The 21813-nt window shown below is 40.5% G+C and overlaps 1 protein-coding gene across 14 annotated transcripts in view; it reads right to left on the bottom strand.

Moving 5' to 3' along the window:
- Positions 1 to 21813, bottom strand: part of HERC3 (HECT and RLD domain containing E3 ubiquitin protein ligase 3) — a 140221-nt gene that overhangs the window by 60249 nt on the left and 58159 nt on the right. For 13 of the 14 annotated variants that reach the window (XR_004475272.2, XM_033400341.2, XM_033400345.2 and 10 more), the window contains 6 exons: positions 19603 to 19727; positions 17357 to 17416; positions 14127 to 14238; positions 13521 to 13710; positions 12019 to 12182; positions 11773 to 11886 (listed from right to left, as the gene is read on the bottom strand). Coding sequence is in view for 12 of the 14 variants with exons in the window: in XM_033400341.2 (XP_033256232.1) it covers positions 11773 to 11886; positions 12019 to 12182; positions 13521 to 13710; positions 14127 to 14238; positions 17357 to 17416; positions 19603 to 19727 (765 nt within the window). In the remaining 2 variants the exon portion in view is untranslated. Of the gene's footprint in view, positions 1 to 11772; positions 11887 to 12018; positions 12183 to 12314; positions 12547 to 13520; positions 13711 to 14126; positions 14239 to 17356; positions 17417 to 19602; positions 19728 to 21813 lie in introns of those variants that run through there. The other variant, XR_004475274.2, reaches the window with a different exon arrangement.

Genomic DNA, 21813 nt, shown 5'->3' with positions numbered 1-21813 from the left:
AATATGTACATGGTACAGAACTAGAGAAGTGGGGAATTGGGAATATCTTTTTCTTTTCTTTTCTTTCTTTTAATTCCAAGTCAACAGTTCCTAAATGTGGCTGTGACTGGGGACAAGAGGCATCACACAAACACCAAGGAGGAAACCCAGGAGCCCTGCCTTCGGGTCTGCCTGACACCACGTGTTCCTGTACCCTCCGTGGGCAATTCTGGCTCCCAGCATCGCCGAATTCTGAGGCACACACAGCTGCCTCATCTCACCACGCACAATACTGCTACCCGGAACCAGACACTGCCCCGGACGACACAGACAGCCGACGTCAGGTTGACTCCTGTCTTTATTTTTGAAGCATTTTCTTTTTTTTTCTCTGTTTTTTTCTAAATTAATTTTTATTGGAGTATGGTTGCTTTACAATGAAGCATTTTCATCATATCACTCACTTTCTCACTTGTGAGGCCCTCTATGGGGCCCACAAAGTCACTCATTCTGTGTGCTATTTGTTTTGCAAGTGTAGATGATGGCTGTGAATAAACGGAAATAAATAAGCCACTACCACCTCTTCTTTAAAATAAGCTGAGGGAGACCTTCAAGATGGCGGAGGAGTAAGACGTGGAGATCACCTTCCTCCCCACAAATCCATCAGAAATACATCTACACGTGGAAAAGCTCCTACAGAAAACCTACTGAACGCTGGCAGAAGACCTCAGACCTCCCAAAAGGCAAGAAACTCCCCACGTACCTGGCCGTGTGGCTGACAGGGCCTTGGTGCTCTGGACAGGTGTCAGGCCTGTGCTTCTGAGGTGGGAGCGCTGAGTTCAGGATACTCGTCCATAAGAAACCTCCCAGCTCCACGTAATACCAAACGGCGAAAATCTCCCAGAGATCCCCATCTCAACACCAGCACCCAGCTTCACTCAACGACCAGCAAGCTACAGTGCTGGACACCCTATGCCAAACAACTAGCAAGACAGGAACACAACCCCACCCATTAGCAGAGAGGCTGCCTAAAATCATAATAAGGTCACAGACACCCCAAAACACACCACTGGATGCAGTCCTACCCAGCAGAAAGACAAGATCCAGACTCATCCACCAGAACACAGGCACCAGTCTCCTCCACCAGGAAGCCTACACAACCCACTGAACCAACCTTGGCCACTGGGGGCAGACACCAAAAACAATGGGAACTACGAACCTGCAGCCTGTGAAAAGGAGACCCCAAACACAGTAAGATAAGCAAAATGAGAAGACAGAGAAACACACAGCAGATGAAAGAGCAAGGTAAGAACCTACCAGACCAAACAAACGAAGAGGAAATAGGCAATCTACCTGAAAAGGAATTCAGAGTAATGATAGTAAAGATGATCCAAAGTCTTGGAAACAGAATGTAGAAAATACAAGAAACGTTTAACAAGGAACTACAAGAACTAAGGAGCAAACAAACACTGATGAACAACACAATAAATGAAATTAAAAATTCTCTAGAAGGAATCAATAGCAGAATAACTGAGGCAGAAGAACGGATAAGTGACCTGGAAGATAAAATAGTGGAAGTAACTACCGCAGAGCAGAATAAAGAAAAAGAATGAAAAGAATTGAGGACAGTCTCAGAGACCACTGGTTCAACATTAAATGCACTAACATTTGAATTATAGGGGTTCCAGAAGAAGAAGAGAAAAACAAAGGGACTGAGAAAATATTTGAAGAGATTATAGTTGAAAACTTCCCTAATATGGCAAAGGAAATAATCAAGTCTAGGAAGCACAGAGAGTCCCATACAGGATAAATCCAAGGAGAAACATACCAAGACACATTAATCAAACTGTCAAAAATTAAATACAAAGAAATTACATATTACATATTAAAAGCAGCAAGGGAAAAACAACAAATAACACACAAGGGAATCCCCATAAGATAAACAGCTGATCTTTAAGCAGAAACTCTGCAAGCCAGAAGGGAGTGGCAGGACATATTTAAAGTGATGAAAGGGAAAAACCTACAACGAAGATTACTCTACCCAGCAAGGATCTCGTTCAGATTCAACAGAGAAATTAAAACCTTTACAGACAAGCAAAAGCTAAGAGAATTCAGCACCACCAAATGAGCTTTACAACAAATGCTAAAGGAATTTCTCTAGGCAGGAAACACAACAGAAGGAAAAGACCTACAATAACAAACCAAAAACACTTAAGAAAATGGTTATATGTACATACATATCGATAATTACCTTAAATGTAAATGGATTAAATGCTCCAACCAAAAGACACAGACTGGCTGAATGGATACAAAAACAAGATCCACATACATGCTGTCTAAAAGAGACCCACTTCAGATCTAGGGACACATACAGACTGAAAGTGAGGGGATGGAAAAAGATATTCCATGGATATGAAAATCAAAAGAAAGCTGGAGTAGTAATTGTCATATCAGACAAAACAGACTTTAAAATAAAGACTATTAGAAGAGACAAAGAAGGACACTACATAATGATCAAGGGATCAGTCCAAGAAGATATAACAAGTGTAAACATTTATGAACCCAACATAGAGCACCTCAAAACATAAGGCAAATGCTAACAGCCATAAAAAGGGAAATTGACAATAATAAAATCATAGTAGGGGACTTTAACACCCCACTTTCCAAGGACAGATCATCCAAAATGAAAAGAAAAAAGGAAACACAAGCTTTACATGATACATTAAACAAGATGGATTTAATTGATATTTATAGAACATTCCACCCAAACACAACAGAATACACCTTCCTCTCAAGTGTTCATGGAACATTTTCCAGGATAGATCATATCTTGGGTCACAAATGAAGCCTTAGAAAATTTAAGAAAATTGAAATCATATGAAGCATCTTTTCTGACCACAACACTATGAGACTAGATATCAATTACAGGAAAAAATCTGTAAAAAAAAAAAAAAAACAAACACATGGAGGCTAAACAATACACTACTTAGTAACCAAGAGATCACTGAAGAAATCAAAAAGGAAATCAAAAAATATCTAGAAAAAAATAACAATGAAAACACAACAACCCAAAACCTATGGGATATAGCAAAAAGCAGTTCCAAGAGGGAAGTTCATAGCAATACAATCCTACCTCAAGCAACAAGAAACATCTCAAATAAAACTTAACCTTACACCTAAAGCAATTACAGAAAGAAGCACCAAAAAACCCCCCAAAGTTAGCAGAAGGAAAGAAATCATAAAGATCAGATCAGAAATAAATGAAAAAGAAATGAAGGAAACAATAGCAACGATCAATAAAACCAAAAGCTGGTTCTTTGAGAAGATAAACAAAATTGATAAACCATTAGCCAGACACAAGAAAAAAAGGGAGAAGACTCAAAGCAATAGACTTAGAAATGAAAAAGAAGTAACAACTGACACTGCCGAAATACAAAAGATCATGAGAGATTACTACAAGCAACTCTATGCCTATAAAATGGACAACCTGGAAGAAATGGACAAATGCTTAGAAAAGCACAACTTTCAGAGACTGAACCAGGAAGAAATAGAAAATATAAACAGGCCAATCACAAGCACTGAAATTCAGACTGTGATTAAAATTCTTCCAACAAACAAAAGCCCAGGACCAGGTGGCTTCACAGGCGAATTCTATCAAACATTTAGAGAAGAGCTGACACCCATCCTTCTCAAACTCTTCCAAAATATAGCAGAGGGAGGAACACTCCCAAACTCATTCTACGAGGCCACCATCACCCTGATACCAAAACCAGACAAAGATGTCACAAAGAAAGAAAACTACAGGCCAATATCACTCACGAACATAGATGCAAAAATCCTCAACAAAATACCAGCAAACAGAATCCAACAGCACATTGAAAGGATCATACACCATGATCAAGTGGGGTTTATCCCAGGAATGCAAGGGCTGCTTCAGTATATGCAAATCAATCAATGTGATACACCATATTAACAAATTGAAGGAGAAAAACCATATCATCTCAATATATGCAGACAAAGCTTTTGACAAAATTCAACATCCATTTATGTTAAAAACCCTCTAGAAAGTAGGCACAGAGGGAACTTAGCTCAACATAATAAAGGCCATATGTGACAAACCCACAGCCAACATCGTTCTCAATGGTGAAAAACTGAAACCATTTCCTCTAAGATCAGGAAGAAGACAAACTTGTCCACTCTCACCAGTATTATTCAACATAGTTTTGGAAGTTTTAGCCACAGCAATCAGAGAAGAAAAAGAAAGAAAAGGAATCCAAATTGGAAAAGAAGAAGCAAAGCTGCCACTGTTTGCAGATGTCATGATACTATACATGGAGAAGATTAAAGATGCTACCAGAAAACTACTGAGGCTAATCAATGAATTTGGTAAAGTAGCATGATACAAAATTAATGCACAGAAATCTCTTGCATTCCTATATAGTAATGATGAAAAATCTGAAAGCAAAATTAAGGAAACACTCCCATTTACCATTGCAACAAAAAGAATAAAATACCTAGGAATAAAACTACCTAAGGAGACAAAAGACCTGCATGCAGAATACTATAAGACACTAATGAAAGAAACTAAAGAGGGCACAAACAGATGGGGAGATATACCATGTTCTCAGATTGGAAGAATCAACATTGTGAGAATGGCTATACTACCCAACGCAATCTACAGATTCAATGCAATCCCTATCAAACTACCAATGGAATTTTTCACAGAACTAGAAAAAAATTTCACAATTTGTATGGAAACACAAAAGACCCTGAATATCCAAAGCAATCTTGAGAAAGAAAAACGGAGCTGGAGCAACCAGGCTCCCTGACTTCAAACTATACTACAAAGCTACAGTAATCAAGACAGTATGGTACTGGCACAAAAACAGAAATATAGATGAATGGAACAGGATATAAAGCCCACAGATGAACCCACACACATATGGTCATCTTAGTTTTGATAAAGGAGGCAAGAATATATAATGGAGAAAAGACAGCCTCTTCAATAAGTGGTGCTGGGAAAACTGGACAGCTACATGGAAAAGAAGGAAATTAGAATACTCCCTAACACCATACACAAAAATAAACTCAAAATGGATTAAAGACCTAAATGTAAGGCCAGACACTATAAAACTCTTAGAGGAAAACACAGGCAGAACACTCCATGACATAAATCACAGCAAGATCCTTTTTGACCCACCTCTTAGAGAAATGGAAATAAAAACAAAAATAAACAAATGGGTCCTAAGGAAACTTCAAAGCTTTTGCACAGCAAAGCAAACCATAAACAAGATGAAAAGACAACCCTCAGAATGGGAGAAAATATTTGCAAATGAAGTAACTGACAAAGGATTAATTTCCAAAATACAAATGCAGCTCATGCAGCTCAATGTCAAAAAAACAAACAACCCAATCCAAAAATGGGCACAAAACCTAAATAGACATTTCCTGAAAGAAGATATACAGACTGCCAACAAACACGTGAAAGGATGCTCAACATCACTAATCATTAGAGAAATGCAATTCAAAACTACAATAAGGTATCACCTCATACCGGTCAGAATGGCCATCATCAAAAAATCTACAAACAATAAATGCTGGAGAGGGTGTGGAGAAAAGGGAACTCTCTTTCACTGTTGGTGGGAACATAAATTGATACAGCCACGATGCAGAACAGTTTGGAGGTTCCTTAAAAAACTAAAAATAGAACTACCATAGGACCCAGCAATCCCACTACTGGGCATATACCCTGAGTAAACCATAATTCAAAAAGAGTCATGTACCAAAATGTTCATTGCAGCTCTATTTACAACAGCCAGGATATGGAAGCAACCTAAGTGTCCATCGATGGATGAATGGATAAAGAAGTGGCACATATACACAATGGAATATTACTCAGCCATAAAAAGAAACGAAATTGAGTTATTTGTAGTGAGGTGGATGGACCTAGAGTCTGTCATACAGAGTGAAGTAAGTCATAAAGGGAAAAACAAATACCACATGCTAACACATATATATGGAATCTAAAATAAAATGGTTCTGAAGAACCTAGTGGCAGGACAGGACTAAAGAGTCAGACATAGAGAATGGACTTGAGGATACGGGAAGGGGGCAGGGTAAGCTGGGACAAAGTAAGAGAGTGGCATGGACATATATACACTACCAAATGTAAAATAGATAGCTAGTGGGAAGCAGCCGCATAGCACAAGGAGATCAGCTCGGTGCTTTGTGACCACCTAGAGGGGTGGGATGGGGAAGGTGGGAGGGAGATCCAAGAGGGAGGAGATATGGGGATATATGTATATGTACAGCTGATTCACTTTGTTAAACAGCAGAAACTAACACACCATTGTAAAGCAATTATACTCCAGTAAAGATGTTAAAAAAATAATAATAAAATAAAATAAGCAAAAAGCAGCCACTTTAGAATGTTGCTTTTATACACCATAGCCCTTTGCCCATACATATTATGTCCCTTGTAATTCCTTTTGCACTACACTGAACACCCCACAGAGGCAGCCACCATGTCCTGTACGTGTCCGCATCCCCAGTGGTAGCCGGCACATGACATACATTAGGTGCCCAAGACTGCTTACTGAAAAACACTTATTAGGGCTTACGATATGCCACGTACTAGGTACTCTGACAAGTAAGGCCTTTCCATGGGTTCTCCCATTTACTTCTCACAGTACTGTTATAATTCACATTTATAAATGAGGATGCTAGGCTTATAGAAATTAAGTAATTTGCCTAAGGTCACATAGGTAGTAGGCCAGAGTTGAGACTTGAACCCAGTTCTTTTTGACTAACGCACGTGCTCGGAACTGTATGCTATACTGCCTCGGCTACTGCCAAGGCAAAAATTTAACACATAAAAACTCATACAGTGTGAGACAGATAGACACACAGACAGACAGACACACACACACACAGGAACATCATTCATCCATAAAAAAGAAGGCAATCCTGCCATTTGCAACTACATGGGCGAAACTAAAGGGCGTTTTACACTAAGTGAAATAAGCCAGACAGAGAGAGACAAACGCTGTATGGTATCATTTATATGTGGAGTCTAAACAAAACAAGAAAGGCAATCTCACAGAAATAATGGCGGTTCCCAGGGGCTAGGGCGGGAACGGGGAGGACACGGGGAGATATAGCTCAAAGGGTACAATCTTTTCAGTTATAAGTAAGCTCTAAGGAGCTAAAGCACAGCATGGTGACTCCAGTTAATAACACAGTATTAAATACTGGGAACTCGATGAGAGCACATCTTAAGCATCTCAAAGCACCCGAAAAAGAAGTTAACTATGCGAGGTAAGGGATGTGTTAAGTAACTTGATCTTTGTAATCATTTCACACTGTATATCAAATCATCATATTGTACACTTTAAATATATACAACAATGTCGATTATCCCTCAGTAAAGCTGGGGGAAAATGCACTCATTGTTCATTACTATGCTTTAAAAGTGGTTAAGCTCAGAAATAAACCCATGCATATACGGCCAATTAATTTATGTAAAGGAGGCAACATCACACAATGGGAAAAGGACAGTCTCTTCAATAAATGGTGTTGAGAAAACTGGACGGGCACATACAAAAGGATAAAACTGGAAATTAACTCAAAATGGATTAAAGACCTGAATGTAAGACCTAAAACCATAAAACTCATAGAAGAAAACGTAGGTAGTAAGCAACTTGACATCAGTCTTGGCAATGATTTTTTGGATCCAACTTCAAAATCAAAGGCAACAAAAGCAAAAATAAACAAATGGAACTACATGAAACTAAAAAGCTTCTGCAGAGCAAAGGAAACCATCAACAAAATGAAAAGGCAGCCTACAGAATGGGAGAGGTATTTGCAAACAATATATCTGACAAGGGGTTAATGTCCAAAATATACAAAGAACTCATACAACTCAATATCAAAACAAAAACAAAACCAAAAAAAACCACCAACCCAATTAAAAAATGGGCAGAGGACTTCAACAGACATTTTTCCAAAGAGGACATACAGATGGCCAACAGGCACATGAAAAGACGCTCAACATCACTAATCAGGGAAATGCAAGTCAAAACCACAGTGAGGTTTCACCTCACACCTGTCAGAATGTCTATCATCAAAAAGACAAAAAATAACAAGGGTGGGCAAGGATGTGGAGAAACGGGAACCCTTGTGCACTGTTGGTGGGAATTTAAACTGGTGCAGCCAGTATGGAAAACTGTATGGAGGTTCCTCAAAAAATTGAAAATAGAACTACCATAGGATCCAGCAGTTCCACTTCTGGGTATTTATCTAAGGAATACAAAAACACTAATTCGAAAAGATTTATGTACCCCCATATCCATAGCAGCCTTATTTACATTAGCCAAGATATGGAAACAACCCAAGCGTCCACAGATGGATGAAGGGATAAAGAAGATGGGGTGTATACACACACAGTGGAATAGTACTCCTGTAACCGAGCAGGACCCTATGGGGCCTTCCCAGGACGGACCCCTCCCCCATACCCTCTGCTGTAGCTCCTCTCTGAAGGACCTAGATAACAGTACCTGCTGCGCATTTCCTGAGCTGTCTTGCAGATACTAAAACCACCACCAAATGGAAGAAACTACCTACCTGATGACCAGGAGCAACACAGCCGCCAGACCTACTGGAGCCTGAGGACTGATAATGTGACACTGCCCTGTTACCTCACCATCAACCAACCAGAGACTTGTGCACAGGCAGATTACATACTCTGCGACTCCCCTCGCTCACCTGGCCTTTAAAGACGCTTTCCTGAAACCCACCGGGGAGTTCAGGTGTTCTGAACACTAGCTTCCCCGGACCCCTTGCTTGTTACCCTGCAGTGAATGCTGCCCTTTCCTTCCCACAACCCGGTGTCAGAAATTGGCTTTACTGAGCGCAGGCAAACGGACCCAAGTTTGGTTCGGTAACACTCAGACATTAAAAAAAAACTGGAATCCTGCCATTTGCAACCACCTGGATGGACCTGGAAGGCACTACGCTAAGTGAAATTAGCCAGACAGAGAGAGACACATGCTGTGCTATTTCACTCACACTTGGAATCTAAACAAACAAAGCAAAGCAAAGCAAAACAACAACAAGCTCACAGGTAAAGAGACAGTTTAGTGGCTGCCAGAGGGGAGAGGGGATAGCGGGTGAGTAAAATGCGTGAGGAGGGTCAAAGGTACAAACTTCCATTATAAAATAAGTAAGTCACAGTGATATAATGCACAGCGTAGTGACTACAGACAGTAAAACTGCGTTGCATATTTTAGTTGCTAAAGCTGCTAAGACGGTAAATCTTAAAAGTTCTCATCACAAGAAGAACAAAATTTGTTAACTGTGTGGTGACGGACAGTGACTAGACTTCCTGTGATGATCATTTCACAGTGTATGTAAGTATCGAGTCATTATGTTATACACCTGAAACTAATATGATGTTACATGTCAATTATACCTTGAAAAAGATGTAGTCAAAAAAACATGAATCAATATATGAAATAGCTTTAGCATTTTACGTTAAAATCCAAGATATGAAGAAATATAAACTTTAATTTCTAATAGCATTGTATTAACAGAAAAAATGCCACAGAAATCACAAAAGGTCGCACAGTAATTTCACCTAATTTTCTATCTTTCTATAATAACTAATTTTTGAAGAGGAGATGAGCAGCTGGTATTTAAGACTTATATTTGCTTATCAAATGTTAAGAGAAAGGAACTATAAAAGTTGCTCACTTCAGTATCTCCATTCAGAGACCACAGTCATGGTAACCTATATTTTAACACCAGCAACTTCTTTTTCAGGGTCAAAAAGAATTAGGGCTCATTAGAATTATTTCACTCAGCAGCAAGAAAGGGTAGATTAGAAGTCAGAAAAGTTGGCTTTTAAGCTAATTGAATTGGTGGAAAAATTGTTTAGCTTCTCTGGGCCTCCAATTTCTCACCTAGAAACAAAGCAGTTGGCTAAATAATTCATAAGGCTTACTTCAGCTCTTAACATTTTATGATTCAAAGAGTATTCACAAACTGATAAAACAGAGAGGCTTATCTTTTTACAATTTCTAAATCAGCAGGTGAAAACACAGTTCACTGCTAGCCTCCGTGTTAAATTTCCACGTAAACCCCGTTTTGAAGACTCATCCACTTTTTGGAAAAGGATTTTGGTTTTTTAAAGTAATCAGAAGTCTTACTAAAAACACAATATTGTGTCTGGCATTGATCATCTGTTATTTAACAAAGAAACAACTCTTCCTTAGTTAAATGAACCAATTTAAATGCCTTGCTTTTGGAAACCGCTACTGACCTCCAAAAGCCCTACAGCGTACAGGGAAATACGGCCTAAATGTCAGTGATGAATCTGCTAAACTGGCAAGGACTCACCTCAAATGTGTCTGCTATGCATGGCTTCACTAAATATCATAACCAAATAATCACTCTGTCTTCTGACATCACTCAAACTCATACATAATCCACAGATGGGGGATCCTAAAAAGCCTTGCATATATCCCAAGCCGGTCTACAATCAAACTGAGAAGTGGTGGCAGGCAGGAACCCGCAGTTCTAACGTATAGTGAGAACCAGGTCAGGGATACGTGACATTTTCACACACGTAATCCCAAGTCAGAGGTAGCCTGTAGGGTTCAGGCAGCTGACATATGATGACTAAAAGCAGGCTAGCTGTTAGATGAAGACAATGAGTAAATGATCGTTTCCTCAGTGTCAAAGTCAAGCTGCAGTGGGGACTCTGGCACGTCTCAGCCTCATCCAAAGAGCCCCCACTGAACTCCAGCCAACTGAAACCATCTGGAAAGACAGGTCACGTTGCCAGAGCTTCCGAGTTTCAAGAAAAGCCAGAAATACATTTTATGTGCCTTGACTCTTTAAAATTGTGGTAAAAGACATATAAAGTTCACCATCTTTTAACATCTTCAAGTGTACAGTTCATTAGCGTTAACTACATTTGCATAATTGTGCAATCCATCTCCAGAACTTTTTCATCATGCAGAACAAAGTCCTAGAGATTCTCATACTAAGTGAAGTAAGCCAGACAAAGACAAAGATCATACGATATCACTTATATGTGGAAGCTAAAACAATGATACACATGAACTTATTTATAAAACAGAAATAGACTCCCAGACATAGAAAACAAACTCATGGTTACCAAAGGGGAAAGATGGGGGGAGGGATAAGTTAGGAGTTGGGGATTAACATATACACACCACTATATACAAAACAGATAAACAACAAGGACCTACTGTACAGCACAGGGAACTCTACTCAATATTCTGTCATACCCTATAAGGGAAAACAATCTGAAAAGGAACATATAGAGATATAGATAGATATATGAATCACTGCGCTGTACACCTGAAGCTAACGCAGTATCGTAAATCAACTATACTTCAATTAAAAAAATAAATAAGTAAAACAAAGTCGATACCCATGAAACAACAACTCTCCATTTTCTCCTTCCCCAGACCCTGGCAACCACCATTCTACTTTCTATGAGTCTGACTACTTTAGATACCTTGATTTTTTTTAATGTTGGCAACTAATTAAAATTTATACCGTTCTGGGCGACTACCCATTTGTGACTGCTTACGATTACTCAAAGCACTTCAGTGTTTCAAAAATGCAAAAGCCAGCTGATCAAACACAGGTATAGCACTAACATCCAAGTCCAGGACGAATTTTAGAGTTCAGATGTGCTTTTCTTGCCCTTACGTGTACTCTGAGAAAAGACGAAAGCTTTGAGATATGCTTTACAGGAATTCTTACCATGCCTGCTTGATGTAAGAACCACATGAGGTAGTCTTCCTGAATGTCCACAAGACTGGAAACCTCAGGAATATAAAATGTATCATATTCCACATGCTTCACTTTAAGATTTACCTGATGAAGAACAAAACAAGGGCAACTAAGACCCAGGCGACTGGTAAGCGGCTTCCCACAGAACATCTCGGTAGATCATTTGATCCTACTATCTCTGCATCCCTCTCCCCTCTGGTTCTTCTCTATGCTCACCTTGTATAACTTCTCCAAGAGCTTGAGCGCTGCTGTAACGTAATTGTTAAACAGTACAGGAATTAAGAATGTCTTTCTTCCTCTCAGTAGATAAACGACTGCACCTTTATAGAGGTTTACCAGCTTCGTGAAATATTTCGGGCATACCTGAGACCACCAGTTATCTTTAGAAAGAAAGGAAAGACATATTTCAACATGTGATCTTCATCAAGTATTGATGTCTTCTGCCTGCTGGCTAAAAACTGCTCCAGCTAGAAGGTAAGCATTAGTCGAAAATACAGTTTCCCAAAACTAACTTTAAAAAGAATCCATTAAAGCACTTCTGGAGAGAGTGGCAGCTGTACGAGAATCCTGGAGCTTTGTTATAAAGCTCTATTTGATTCTTTTCCTCAAGGATTCATCCGGAATGCTAATCTAAAAGGTCAGCTCCAAGGGCACATGTGGACAAGATGCTCAGGCACATATTTCGGGCAGGAGCATTCACATATCCTCGTCCTTTTAGCCCTCTTCTCAGCCACCACCTAAGTCCTGTAAAAAAGAAAACCCCAAACTTTTAAAAGTCAGGTAATATTCCTTCAAAGATCGCTATCTCTACCTCACAGTCTATCAGAACACCTGAGACAATACGCCCCAAAGGGCTTTTGAGCTTAAAAAAATTAAGGACTAACATCTTACTGGTGCTTTCATGATTATCTGTAGAATCGTTCCACCTTCTACAAAAGGTGGAAGCAATATGGAAAAGCCAGTATTCCATCCTGAGCCACACAGGTCTCTTTGCTCATGGGGAGACCACACTCGAGTAACATCCTACTCCATATGGAACTCAGAAGTTACTGAGCTGCAGTGAATATACCTAAAAAAAAGGTACCAGGAAAATATAAAATAAAAGGAAAAAGCCAGGTGCCAGACGTTCTGCATTTGATTAATAAAGACATCTCAGGCTCTACTCCCATGAGAGACACTCTCCAATTCACTGAGGAACGGAAGGTTCTTATCTCAGCAAAGTGTCCGTAGCCTGCAAAAATCAGTGTGGACTCAACTGTCCTAAAAAAGAAAAACAAAACAAACATTTGGTAAGTCTCCACTGGGTCATTTTCTTCCTCTCCTTTTCTGGAGACCTGTGTATCACACCACAACTGTTCATTTCACTCCCACCCCCTAAATTAGGTATAAGAGAAAAAACAACAGATGGACACTAATTCTGAGGCACTATTAACCACTAGCAAGTGTAGGAGGAGAAAAAAATAAAGTCTAATAATCTAACTTTGTGAATATGTAAAAATCAAGATTAGTTTGGTGTAAATCATTTCAAATAACCTAAGTAATGGTTCAATTTGTTCAAACTGCAAATTAGAAATTAACAGCAAAGAAAGAAAAGTTTTAAGTGTTAAGGATATTAAATGGCAACAAATAGATTCTTCAATGTCAATCCACCAGGAGCAAACGGTCACATGAATAAAATAAAAAGCACAAAACCTCTGGTATTCAGTGTAGCAAATCACCTAAGACTTTGCTGGGGTTTGTATCCAGCCGCAGAATGGCCATAGCCAGGGGAATAGTCAACGTTATGTAATACTTAGAATCCTGGAGCAGGGGAAACTCCGGTAGTATTAAGTAGATTCTCATTGCTTCAACATCTGGTGGTGAACTTGACAACTGAGGAATCAGGCAACTTTCAAAGCTATTTAAGATCTGCATGAGAGAAAAGAGTATTGAGAAATTCAAACACATCTGAGATCTAGTTACCTGATCTCTAAATTCATAAACTATTTGAGAGACTCTCAACTCTCATTCATTCAGTATGTACTCAAGACCCTCTATGAGCCAGGCACTTGTCTGGGCACTCAGGATACATCAGTGAAAAGAAAAGCCACAGATCTGTGCCCATGCAGACCTTACACTCTGGGGGAGCATTTCCTTAGAAAAACTTAAGCCAGAGAGAAAGTTCAAGGCAGGTCAAATTCCCAAAGTGAATATTTTACAGAGTTATGATTTATACAAGATTTCTGCCTTTTCATCCTACTTTTTCTTTTTCTCTTGAAAGTCAACTTACCTCAATGCAAAAATGCATTTTTAAGCATGCACTTTGTAAAAGTAAAAAACCATACCTGTTCTAGAATCATGGAGTGCTGAGAGTTCATTAACTTCTCAAATAACACTCTAGTTGAGTTCAGGTCAATCCCAGGGATTTTGGGACTTGTTTTAAAATGCTCGTCAATTCTAAACAAACAAAAACAAAAAATATGTATAGCACAGGGAACTCTACTTAATGCACTGTGGTGACCTAAATGGGAAGGAAATCCAAAACGGAGGGGATATATGTATATATAAAGCTGATTCATCTTGCTGTACAGTAGAAACTAACACAACACCGTAAAGCAACTATACTCCAATAAAAATTAATTTTAAAAAAATATGTAATAGGGGCTTCCCTGGTGGTGCGGTGGTTGAGAGTCCGCCTGACAATGCAGGGGACATGGGTTCGAGCCCTGGTCCAGGAGGATCCCACATGCCGCGGAGCAACTAAGCCCGTGTGCCACAACTACTGAGCCTGCGCTCTGAAGTCCACGAGCCACAACTACTGAGCCCGTGAGCCACAACTACTGAAGCCTGTGCACCTAGAGCCCATGCTCCGCAACAAGAGAAGCCACCACAGTGAGAAGCCTGCGCACCACAGTGAGGAGTAGCCCCTGCTCTCCACAACTAGAGAAAGCCCGTGTGCAGCAACGAAGACCCAACGCAGACAAAAATAAATTAATTAAAAAAAATTTTTTTTCAAGTCTTTTTTCCTTCAAGTCAAAGTACAAGGATCATCATTTCAATTTGAGGCTGTCTTAAAATTTATATGCACAGTGTTCTTTTCCTGATTTACTTTTGTATTTTTGACTCTTTCTGTCATTGTGGTACATTGAACTAGACATAGATGCTATGCCAATGTGCAAAAAACATCCCTTGTGTAAACTGGCCCACTCATCAACAAATGCCAAGTTTAAAGCAAGTATTTTTTTAAAAACTCAGATCTACAATAAATGCAAAGTTAATGCCTCACTCAGTTAACACAAGGGATACAATTACATTCACTCAAGGACTAATTTCACTGCTACTGTTTTTAACCTCCTAGCAACTAATCATTTTTCTAACCTTAAATAAAGTCTTAGTTTTTTAGAGATTTGCAGAATGTCTCTTTTAAATTCCCACTCTTGAACATACCACATCTGCTAACTACAAAAGAACTATCTATTTGCAAAACAGCCTTCTGTTTATGCGTAACAGACACATTCAGATAGTTTTAATACCATCTGACATCATTGTTTTCATCTATAAAAAATAAGTTGAGTTTCTAACATTTGAAAAAAAACATAATTATATGTATTGGAATCTAAGTGGTCAAACAAGAAGAGCTACTTAGGCATTGTTTGTTGGATCTTTTGTTACTGCCGTTCTAAAAATAAATTTGCCCAAAACATAGAAATTAATTCCAATGTCCCATATGTAACCTTCCATATGCTTAGAAGTATCTTCTGCTATGCTGTTAAGAAGAAACAAAATATTTTATCTACATGTATTTATGCTTTGTTAAACTGGATCTTCATCTTCACTGGTTTACTACGATGTAGTTTACATAAAGCAGGAGGAGAACTCCAGAAATAGCACCGAAGTCCATTTAAAAAAAAAAAGATTTATGGGCTTCCCTGGTGGCGCAGTGGTTGAGAGTCCGCCTGCCGATGCAGGGGACACGGGTTCGTGCCCTGGTCCGGGAAGATCCCGCATGCCGCGGGGCGGCTGGGCCCGTGAGCCATGGCCGCTGAGCGTCCAGAGCCTGTGCTCCGCAAGGGGAGAGGCCACAACGGTGAGAGGCCCGCATACTGCAAAAAACTGATAATAATAATAAAAAAGTAAAGGTTTTACCCAGAAATCTACAGAATCCGTGATACTAAGGATGGATAGCCTAAGAAATCCGGCCAAGAGCCATCCCCAACTTTCATAAAAGCTGTCCTTCTAGAATAAGATTTCTCAACCTTGGGACTATTGATTTTTGGGGTCAGATAATTCTTTTCTGGGTTGGTGGAACTGTGAGATACTTGGCAGCATCTCTGGCCTTTGCCCACTAGATGCCAGTAGTATATTCTCCACCACTGTAACAACCAAAAAATGTCAGTAGAGATTGCTGAATGTCCCCTGGGAAGCAAATCAGCCTGGTTGAGAACCACTATTCTAAAAGACCAACATTAGCACAATACAGAATATTTTTCCCTGGAGGGAAAGCCTAAGTATTGACTCTGAAATGAACTGGATGAGCTCATTTCAGTTGTCCTAATGATACAAGTAAATGACTTTGCAATCTTTAACTGTAACTGAACAGAGTTTTTGAAGCAATCACTTGCAACCCAGTTAGGGACAGAATTTGGGGCAGGGATGGAGTGGGACATGAGATTCACACACAGAACTGAAGTCTAAGTCTTCGTGGGATTTCATTAGCATTGTCACTGGCAGGAAAAGGATAGAAAGATGGTCAGGACTTGGGATCACCAACGATCAAAACCTATGACAAGACCCTTCTGCTGCAGCAAGTTCCTGAGGGGGATATTTGCAGAAGGGATAAGGCCTAGCAAAGAAACATTATTTACAACCTGGGAGTTCAGGCCAAATGTAATTTCCTGGTAGGCTGGGCTGGCCCTGAGCCCAAGGAGTCCCTGAAGCGTCTTTGGAACTTTTTCCCTAAATTCACTCTTTCTGAGAAAAGAAAAAACTATGGGAAAGCAAACCAAAGAAACCAAGGAGATTTTTTTTTTTTTTTTTTTTTGCGGTACACGGGCCTCTCACTGCTGTGGCCTCTCCCGTTGCAGAGCACAGGCTCCAGACGCGTAGGCTCAGCGGCCATGGCTCACGGGCCCAGCCGTTCCGCGGCATGTGGGATCTTCCCGGACCGGGGCACGAACCCGCGTCCCCTGCATCGGCAGGCGGACTCTCAACCACTGCGCCACCAGGGAAGCCCCAAGGAGATTATTTAAAGAATTAAGAATTTAAGAATAAATACGACTAACATTTTGGAATACCCTGAAAAATCTTACTTTTGACTACACCAACCCTTTCTGAGATGCCGTGTCTCTCTTTGGTAACCTGCTTCTCTGCCAACCAGGCATGAATCAGCATAGCTCTTCCTGAGGTCCTCTCACTCATCATCATTGGGCGTTCCAATTTCTGTGCAAATCATTGGCTTATCCACTGAATTAAGGCCAACCACCATCAAAGAGAACAGAAGTCTTTCACGGCCTTTGCTGAGTATTTGCATCACATGTGGGTTTTTTGTTGTTTTTAAAGACTCTAAATCACTTACTTTTTCTCAAGAAAACTTCCATTCCAGCAGGCTGCAGAAGATAATATCTGAATGACACCGCTGCTCAGGAAGAAAAAGGGAGGGAAGCCTTTAATAATTACAAATAAATGGTTGTTTAAGCATTAAACAACAGGCTTAGTCCTCTATTCCAGGGTTTCATTGATAGCCGCTTTTTCTTACCCAGGTGAAGCCTTGGAAAATGTACATTGCTTTAGAGAAACATTGTGTCACGTCTCAAAATGGACAAGAGCTTAAGTTTTCCTTAAGTCATGTTAAAGTAAAATAAAAAGACGGTATCAAAGCTACCAAAAGAAAACTCTTGGGCCTAATAATAATGATCTTGAACGTTCTTTTCCCACCAATCATCTAAGACACTCCCCACCTCACCTCCAAAAGTGAACACAAAATAAAACCAAAAAAAGAGAAGCTGAGCTGTTATTTACCAAACACAGAAAGTATCTTTGTGAATTAATAACCAAACAAGTACTTCCTTCTACTTTGTTACCCATCTGAGAAAGAAACTAAAAATAAGTGAAATAAGTGTTTATTCCTATTACCTAGATTACATAGTGTCTGAGGAAACCGCTAGTTTCTGAGGACCCAGGGTGAAACTGCAGGCAGGAACCCCGGACTCTCTTATTTAATATAAGGAAAAGGGAAGGAATAAAACAAATATACGGTTGAGGAGGGGATCACAGCAACTTCTATTAATCAGAGAATCCGGGTCAGGAAAGATCTTTAGAGACCATTTCTTGCATCCTGTCCTTTTGTAAATAAGAAAACTAAGAATTAGGGCTTCCCTGGTGGCACAGCAGTTGAGAATCTGCCTGCCAGTGCAGGGGACACGGCTTCGAGCCTTGGTCTGGGAGGATCCCACATGCCGCGGAGCAACTGGGCCAGTGAGCCACAGCTACTGAGCCTGCGCGTCCGGAGCCTGTGCTCCGCGACAAGAGAGGCCGCGACAGTGAGAGGCCCGCACACCGTGATGAAGCGTGGCCCCCGCTCACCTCAACTAGAGAAAGCCCTCTCACAGAAACGAAGACCCAACACAGCAAAAATTAATTAATTAATTAATTAAAACTCTTACCCCCAACATCTTAAAAAAAAAAAAAGAAAACTAAGAATTAGTGAAGTGTCAAGGTCCCAGCCAAGGAGGTCTCAGTCCCCCCACCCCTCCCACAGTGAGTCTCGTCCCCCAGCCCCTTCCCTGCCACCTTCCAGCCTGAGCGACCCAGCAGAACCGCCCAAAGTTAGAGGGATTCGGAGGACCGCCATGGAGGTGCTCTAGGGCATTCCCAATAATCCTCCACTCAAAAAGCTGCCACCTGGGGCTTCCCTGGTGGCGCAGTGGTTGAGAGTCCGCCTGCCGATGCAGGGGACACGGGTTCGTGCCCAGGTCCGGGAAGATCCCACATGCCGCGGAGCGGCTGGGCCCATGAGCCATGGCCGCTGAGCCTGTGCGTCCGGAGCCTGTGCTCCGCAACGGGAGAGGCCACAACAGTGAGAGGCCCGCGTACAGCAAAAAAAAAAAAAAAAGCTGCCACCTGGTGTGCCCAACGTTTAGGGCCCTGGGCATTTGCTCCACTACGATTTCTATCATAAAGCAAGATGCTTTACACACATTTCTGGGAACCGTCACCACCTAATATTCAGCCTGATTCATTCATTCCCAAGAATTAGACTCTGCAGAAAAATGGAAATGCTGAGGAAAGCCAATAAAATGTGTAAAAATGTAAAAAAAATAAATAAATTCTCTTTTAAGAATGAAATAATCTTGCTGAAAGGCCTCAGTCCTTTAACTGTACTTTTTTCTCTACTGGACACCGAATTACTATCTCCACTGATCATTCTGAATGTGAAAACGCTAAATTACTCAGATGAGGTAAAATAAGCTGTCTTAGATTTGGGATGCGCTTTGCAATATGCATATGAAGAAAGTCTTGGAGTTAAACAATAACACTGAGTTTTCTTAGCAGAAAGGCCAGCTCAGGCCTCCATCGGTCAGGACTGAGATCCAAACAAGGGAGGCTGAGGAACACGTTCTGTGAGAAAACGGGGGAACAACCTATGACGTTATCCGGGTCTAAGGGTACCGAATCCTGAATAAACATGTGCCCAAAAAATGCTTCCCTGAAATGTAAAACTCCATTTATATTCACAACCTCAATCTGGAAGTAGGGAAAAAAGCACTAAGCTAGGAAGTTCCCACACACTCTGAAACAACATGAAAACATGCAACCACATACTTGATTGTATTTGCATTGTTGTGTTCTGAGAGTTTCTGTCTCCAAACTGCTATGGTTTCATCATTGATTAAACTGGTGTAATGTGCTTGGTTCATCATCCTGAAGTCGACGGCCGGAGAAGAATTCTGAAGGATGAAATATAACAATAAAAAAGAGAAACCATGTAACAGCATGGATCTTTCATCTCCCTCTCCCCGCATATTCCCCGCTTTGTGTTGCACTTACATACAGGAGCTGGGGTGCACTGCCAGATCCTCCCACCCTTCAGAATGGAGGCGCTCACTCCCCCAGCTGCCGAGAGTGTACACTCCTGAGGGCTCCCAGCTGTGCTGCCCTGGGCTAGAGCTTCAGTCCTTTCCCACCCAGCAGCAGGTGGGGGCATGGTACGAGGACCCAGTCCCCTTGCCTCCGGCAGGATTTAAACCTGTAAGATTCCTCTGGGAAACAGACTCTGAGCCTGAGATTTACGTTCAGGGGCGGGGGTGGCTTTAGAACCACATTTCCTTAGGGATGGAGGAGGCAGGACTGGGCCGAAGGAGACGTTGAACTGCGGCTCAGTGTAACAGAGGCCTCAGCCAGTCCCACGGGGAGCTCTGAAGTTGGGATGGCCCTTGAGCACACTCCCCAGAGAAACCAAACCAATGTGACTTCTTCTGGCTTCTTTCCCACTGTGCTTTGACTCACCGTAACATCAAGGCTTACACATTACTAATCATTTGCCACAGCTGTTGACCAAACTCCAACAAAATGTATTATCAAAAGTCAGAGTCAGTGACAATCTGTATCGCAAACCATCCTTGAAAACTTAATGCCTCTTAATGCCTTGCTCAGAGTATAGAGCTATAAACTTATAAGAAAGGTAACAGAAAGGACATGTCAATAATGGCCTTGAAAATCCCAAATGCTGCCCAGCACTGTACTGCACGTCCTTTCTTTTAGTGAGATTAAAAAATAATAATAATATAAGCACTTCTATTTCCTAAAATGGCTCTTTTTCACCTTAGTTTCCCCCAATCCTGTTCTCGATCTAGAACTAAGAAGAAGCTGAGAGTGCTTTATGACTCCTGTACTTGTCACTATAAAGGAGGAAAAAAGTAATATGAAAGCATTAACCAGATGATCACTTTTTCTCCTTTGCACCTGCACATAAAAACACAAGTTTCTGAGTAAATTTTCTTGGTTATCTTCTCAGAGTTATGAGTTTAGATATCATTATAAGGGGAAAGGAGAAGGGCACGTAACAAATCAGAGACGCTCGTCAAAGTGTATGATCATCTGTTCTTGATAATTATTTTACGAAAATGACCACAGACATCTATTGAGAGAACAAAAGCCATCTTGGATTACACAGAGAAAACCCATAAGACAGAGCAGACACTTGAGAACACACAAACAAGACTGCCTCTCCACCATGGTCTTGCAACCCACTGTCATTATGTAAATTTTAATTACTTCCCCCATTCAGAGGGGTAGCTGAACACAGACACTAGCACATACTTACAATAAAATATAAACATAGAACTACTCTGTCAGTCTTCATTGCAAGTCCAATAAACCACAGATGCCTTGCATGCAGTGCAACCTCAGAATCACATGAAGACTCAAGAAAAAGCGTCGATTTTCCATACCTTCGAATTACATACAGCCCCAAAAGAAAAAATTGGTCTAGGTCGGTGTTTCCCAACCGTGGCTGCACTTTGGATCACCAGAGCTTTCAAATATCCCAACAGCCAAGTCACACTCTAGACCAGTTAAATCAGAATCTCTAGAGACATCAGCATCTTTTTAAGACTCCTAGGTCTTAGTCAATAATTATGTAATATCTTTGTATGGTGACAGACGGTAACTAGACTTCTTGTGGCGACCATTTTGAAATTATAGAAATATCAAATCACTGTGCTGTGTACCAGGAACTAAAATAGTGTTATAGGTTAATTATACTTCAAAATCAAGCAAACAAACAATACTTTTCTAAGTCATATTCTATTTTTAGTTTCTTTTTTCTTTGTTATCTTACATTTCTAATGCATACAACTCTTGCAGCTGTTTAAAAATTTAACCTGGAAAATTTAATTTTTCCAACAATATGCTTTCACTTCCTTCTCATCAACGTTTTGTTCTCCAGTCCCAACAGTGTTAATTACAGTAAATTTAAAAGCCAAGTACGAATATCACATACCATATTTACAAAAGAAATGAAACAAAGTTTTA

The sequence above is a fragment of the Orcinus orca genome, chromosome 4 (genome assembly GCF_937001465.1).
Source record: "Orcinus orca chromosome 4, mOrcOrc1.1, whole genome shotgun sequence".
In the NCBI taxonomy this organism is placed as follows: domain Eukaryota; kingdom Metazoa; phylum Chordata; class Mammalia; order Artiodactyla; family Delphinidae; genus Orcinus; species Orcinus orca.
This window is presented reverse-complemented; position numbering and strand designations above follow the sequence as displayed.